Source organism: Corticium candelabrum, chromosome 14, assembly GCF_963422355.1.
Source record: "Corticium candelabrum chromosome 14, ooCorCand1.1, whole genome shotgun sequence".
Classification (NCBI taxonomy): domain Eukaryota; kingdom Metazoa; phylum Porifera; class Homoscleromorpha; order Homosclerophorida; family Plakinidae; genus Corticium; species Corticium candelabrum.
In genome coordinates, this window is record NC_085098.1 from 7,634,850 (window position 1) to 7,640,849 (window position 6,000).

General features: G+C 42.0%; 1 protein-coding gene across 1 annotated transcript; it reads right to left on the bottom strand.

Annotated features, from left to right (window-relative positions):
* Positions 1 to 851: 851 nt before the first annotated feature.
* On the bottom strand, positions 852 to 2,114 carry LOC134190413 (uncharacterized protein K02A2.6-like). Its single transcript, XM_062658866.1, has one exon. The coding sequence runs from the start codon at positions 2,112 to 2,114 to the stop codon at positions 852 to 854; it is 1,263 nt and encodes a 420-aa protein (XP_062514850.1).
* Positions 2,115 to 6,000: the final 3,886 nt, after the last annotated feature.

Consider the following 6,000-nt stretch of genomic DNA (forward strand, 5'->3'; position numbering starts at 1 on the left):
AGTTGAATTCAATTATTCTGGGCGCGGCTGATGTGCAAAAATGCACTCCATGTTGGCGCCAAAAGTAGACACGCGCATGCTCAGTGCTGTAGCATAGGACTCAAAGATTGGTAAGAATAAATGTAATTGAACACAAGAGACACAACAAAGAAAACATGTATCCGTTAGCCGGCTATCCAAATGACTGAGCTGCCCCGCCTATGAAACCCCGGATGCCACATCATCTCCCTCCTTTCTACGCGAAACACAAAATTTACAGCACTATGATTATATCAGTTCTATAGCCTCTCTACATTGTCCACTTTCCATATCTAGTAGGTGGTATCGCCTTTGTAGTACGCTGACTTCTTCTTGGCTGCTCTACTCCTGTGGCAACTTCAGGCGCACTCAACTCGTCTTCTGTACCATCGTCTAAGGACTCAGGCTCTGTGTCACTGCTAAATTGTACCTCTCGTTTGTTGTCTCTATTACTACCTGCGACGTCTCTAGGCTCTAGATCTGGTTCATCTTGTACTTGCTGCTGGGTTGGTAGTTGATTTGACTGTGGGTGCAGTCTCAAGGCATCCACGTAAACCTTAATTTTGTCTTGCTCCCGTGTCTGTATACTGTACTGTATAATACCTCTCCCCCAAAACTTGTACTACTCTGGCGTTTCTCCACTTTGGCATTTTGCGTGACGTACCAACACCATATCATATGCTCTAATTGCATTTCTCTCACTCGCTGTTTGGTCGTGACCTCTCTTTTGTTTTGCTTGAGCCTTTTCACCGTTTCCTTCAAAGTCTTGGTCAACACTGAGAACTTTTGTGGCGGCTTTAGTAAATCCAGTTGACATCGCAGAGCCCTATTTATCAGGAGCCTTGCTGGAGAAACATTTGTAGTGCTATGGCTGGCATTTCTGTACACTGACAAAAATCTGTCACTACCTCTTCCAAACTTGCCTTTCCGCTCTCCATGCCTTTCTTGATTGCTCCTTTCAACGTTTTAACAAAACGTTCCGCTTGCCCGTTGCTTTGGGGATGGTGGGGAGGTACTAAGGTATGACGAATACCCTGTTTTTTACAGGAAGTTCTGAATTCTGACGACACAAATTGGGGCCCATTATCTGACACGATTTGTTTTGGAATACCAAACCTTGCGAAGATGCGACGAAGTTGAGTAATGGTTTGGCTCGCTGAAGTCGCTCCCTCGTGTAGCTGTATTACCTCAGGCCATTTTGAGAACGCATCGACCACAACAAACAACATTTTTGCAAAATGGTCCGGCAAATCAATGTGAATTCTTGCCCAAGGGCACTCAGGAAACTCCCATGGATGTAAGGGTACTTCTGGTGGTCTATCAGCATGCACAGCACAATTTTCACAATTTCGGGCCATACTCTCTATATCTCTGTCGATACCTGGCCACCATATGAACCTCCGTGCAAGTTTCTTCATCCTCTCCATACCAACGTGTGCTTTGTGCAATTCTGATAGTAACTGCTCCCTTATTGCCTTTGGAACCACTATTCTAGGTTCTTCTGCATGTTTTAGTATGCATCCGTCACACACTGACAACTGATGCTGGCATGCAACAAAATCCAAAAGAGCTTTGGTCTTAACTGTTGAAGGCCAGCCGTCATTGATGCATTTCATAACTTGTTGAAGAGTGCGATCCTGCTTTGTATGTCTTTGTAGTTGATCAAAAACAATTGGTTCATCTCTGATGAATTGAGATTCCATTGCAGCTATATATCTTTCTGACTGATCTTCGTATTCATTTGTCTGTTCAAAATCCTCGTCATGTCCAACTGGGAGACGGGATAGACAGTCTGCATTCCCATGTTCAACTGATCGCCGGTATTGAATTTCATAGTCATACTGTGATAACTGGAGTGCCCAGCGAGCAAGGCGCCCACTTGTTCGGGTAGGAATTGTCAGTTTGGTAGGATCAAAAACTGTCAGTAATGGTCGATGGTCAGTTCTGAGAACAAACTTTCTACCCAGTAGAAAATGTCGAAATTTTCTAGTCCCAAATATTATGGATAACGCCTCCAATTCTATCTGAGAATAATTTCGTACAGCTTTTCGTACGCCACTGGATGCTCTTTCCCTTCTGTCACTTGGAACAAACATACTCCTACGCCTTTTTCGCTTGCGTCACAGGCTAGTCTCACGGGAAGAGACATTTCTTATTTTGCCAGTATTGGTAGAAATGTTAACACTTGTTTCACCCTTTAAAAGCACTTTCTTGCGTTGATGACCAGTTCCATTTTGTATCTTTCTTCAGCAGTTGATTTAGAGGTAGAGTATGGCTAGACATATGTGGAAAGAATTTTCCAAAATAATTAACCATGCCTAAGAATGATCGTAACTCTGACTGGTCTTTAGATGCTTTCATCAATTGTATTGCCTTAACTATTTCATTTGATACTCTGATTCCTGAGCTGTCAATTATATGTCCCAAATATTGCACAGATGATTGACAGAACGAGCATTTGTCTCTTGTAATACGGAAACCATGTTGCTGTAACTTTTGAAATACTTGGGACAAATTCTGCTTTTGTACTTGTTCATCTTTTCCTGAGATAAAAATATCATCCATATAGATGCAAATTCCTCTCACGCCTTCCAAGACATTGGCTATTGTTCTCTGGAAAATGGCAGGCGCTGAGTAAACTGATTCCAAACGGTAATCGTCTATATTTGAACAGTCCTTTGTGCGTGTTAATCACCAGCCACTTTTGACTTTCCTCGTCCACCCGTAACTGGTTGTAAGCGTCCTTCAGATCAATCTTGGAGAACATTTTACCTCCAGCTAGGGAACTAAACATCTCTGCTGGTATAGGGATTGGATATTAATCAACTACTATAATCCGATTGAGGGGTTTAAAATCACCGCATATCCTGATATCACCGTTCGGTTTAACAATGTTCACTGTTGGAAAAGCACATAGAGCGATGTTAACTGGTTCTAATACACCGTTTTCACGTTCCTTTCCAATTCCTTCTCGATCTGTGCCCGAAGATGTATAGAAGGTCGCCGGAATGGAGAAACCTTCAAATCCGCCTCTGGTCGCACAGAGATGCTCACAGTCTCACTGCAGCAACCCAGTTCATCTGTAAATAATTCTGAGAACCGTTGTAATAGTTTTTCCACTGGTGCTGCAATCTCACTTGATACTGTCAACATTACACCACCATGGTTTCCCATAGCTTTAAGATAGTCTATGCACACTGTCGCCATCCCAACCTTTTTCACCCAATCCATTCCCAGCAGGTTTGAGCCTTTTCCTTGTCTCACGTAGAATTGCATAGGTGCAACGTTGTTGCAAAATCTAACCTGACCTGTCATCATGCCCTTAAATCTCATGATTCGACTTGAAGCATTTCGTTGCTGCTCCCTCTCCTTACTCAACTTGGGCTGTCCCAATTTATTCCATGCTATCTCATCCATCAAGGAAACGTCCGCTCCTGTATCAACTCTAAAAGTTAAGAAACAGTCATCCACTCTTACCTTCACCTCAAGTTTCTTTAATGTATCACGAACAGTTTCTGCACAGTACACATTCTTTGTGACAGAGTCAATGCAATAACTTGATTCTTCATCCTCCTGAGACGAGCTTCCTTCTAACTCTACCTTCTGGGAGTTTCGAGCTTTTTGTACCTTCTTTGTTCTCTGAATTACATCTCCTGGTTTAGCAACTTTGCCACGCCTATAAATCCCAATGATTTTTCTTGGTTCTTCGCCGTCTTCTTCCTACGTTTCCATTGGTAGTGTCCTTCTTCTCCGCATTGAAAACAGACAAACCCTCGTCCGGCCTGGTGACGTTTATTGTAAGGTTTGCCTCCCTTCACATATTTTCTTCTGTGTAGATGACAAACTTTCCCTTGCGATTCTGTCGTTGCCTCACGTGTTGCCATAACACTATCTCTTGCTCCTTCCAACGTCTTAGCTAGGAGAATCACTTTATCCAATGGTTGCGTCAGTAAGTCTTCCTTCTCATACATCTTTTGTAGAATAGAGTCATCTTTACGCCCTGCCACAAAAATGTCTTTCAATCTGTCTTCGTATTCTCCTGCCTTGAATGAACAATTCGTTGCGATTCGTTTCAATCCTTCGGCGTACTCCTGTACACCCTCTTCTTCCCGTTGAATTCGCCGATGTAAATTCACTCGTTCTACAATTGCATTGCACTTACGCTGGAAGAACATCTGAGTCTTCTCGATAAGTTGTTCGACGTTGAAGTCTGTGATTTCCCTTGGCAGTACCGCGTTCTACAGACGCATACGTATACCTTCATCTAGACATTTCAGAAATAGATTTCTGTGAGTGTCTTCCCTGATATTGTAATCTGTAACAGCTAAGTCCAGGTAGAACTTGAACGAATTTGTATTCCAACTCTTGAAACGCCGACACGAATTCTGACTGGCGTCTTCCTTGAACGTACCAATTGACCTGGCAAGTCTTTCAAAATCCTTGAATCCAAGAACCGGTTTCGAAGCCATCTGTTCGCAGCGCCAATTGTAGCATAGGACTCAAAGATTGGTAAGAATAAATGTAATTGAACACAAGAGACACAACAAAGAAAACATGTATCTGTTAGCCGGCTATCTAAATGACTAAGCTGCCCCGCCCATGAAACCCCGGATGCCACAGTGCTAGAAACAGGGAAGTTTACGTCAAATTAGCGGAACAAATAAAGGAAGCGGGATACTCACGAACGGGCGTGCAGTGTCTCTACAAACAACATAGCTATAGCGTGCGCACCAAGGAACACGCCTTACGATCTCGGCTGGCTCGCTTTTCTCTAGACGTCGTGTGAACAAGAGCTGGCTCGCTTTACTAGCCCGGACTGGCTTGGCTCGGCTCGGCCCAGTTTGGAACTGGGCTCGTGTGAATTGGGTATAAGTGTTGTATCGCTGATCTAACACCTGCAATGGGCCAATGAGCGCACCTAAAGGTCGCGTGATATGTTATAAAGTGTGTTATCAAATTGACTAGACGATTGGGCAAAGATTTCATAGTATATATAAAGGAAATATTCTGCATTCAATTCTTAGTTTATGGGGCTACCAGACGCATGCAGAAGCTTTGTGTAGCTAAACATGGGTAATTTGTGGAGAAAGTAATAGTCAAATGTAGGTTATGTTAGTGAATATCTCGCCCGATATAATGCGCTCTAGAGTAGTCAAATTGATCAGACGATTGTGCAAGGATTTCATGTTATATGTAAAGGAAATATTCTGCGGTTACGTACACTAATTAGCATCTGTGGTAGCTATCGTATATGCAATTAATTTAAATTTTAAATAAAAAATAGAAATCATTGTGTACAATTTTGGCTACCTGACGCATGCAAATACTATGTATAGACATGGGCAATTCTTCGTGAAAATGATAGTCAAATGCAGGCCTGGATCCAGGAATTTTCGAAAGAGGGGGTTGACCTGGTAGCAGTTATTTATAGCATTACTAATATTTTCTTTTCTAATCAAATTATATAAAATTATTGAACCACGCCTATTGGAAAAGAGAGGTTACAACCACCTAAACCCCCTAAACCCATCTGGATCCTGGACTGCAAATGTAGGTTATGTTATGTTAGTTCAATTTTTTTACATCGCCCGATACAGTGCGTTATAAAGTAGTCAAATTGATCAGACGATTAGGCAAAGATTTCATGGTATATACAAAGGAAATTATTTGCATTCAATTTGGGTGCAATTCCCCAATGGTAGGTACCACTACTGTAGCAAGGAAAGTCTGTAAATCTTGCTGTTTGGTGAGTAACAGCCCATACAGAGTTGGTTGCACCTGGAAGGTGTGCTGTGTGTCCAGTCAACTTTTCAGTTTTTGAGCTAAAATACAATCAAATATTAAAATTGATTTTTAGTTACATTTTACACAAGATACAAACCTCCAGTCTGACACAGAGAAATGTTTATTTCCATCATAAGCAGTTTGAATAATATTTCTGTTGTTTGTTTTGAAATGACTGATTCTGTTGTGGTGGCTTTT

Coding starts and splice junctions, on each gene's coding strand:
- LOC134190413 (XM_062658866.1), bottom strand. CDS start 2,114: ATGTTTGTTCCAAGTGACAGAAGGGAAAGAGCATCCAGTGGCGTACGA.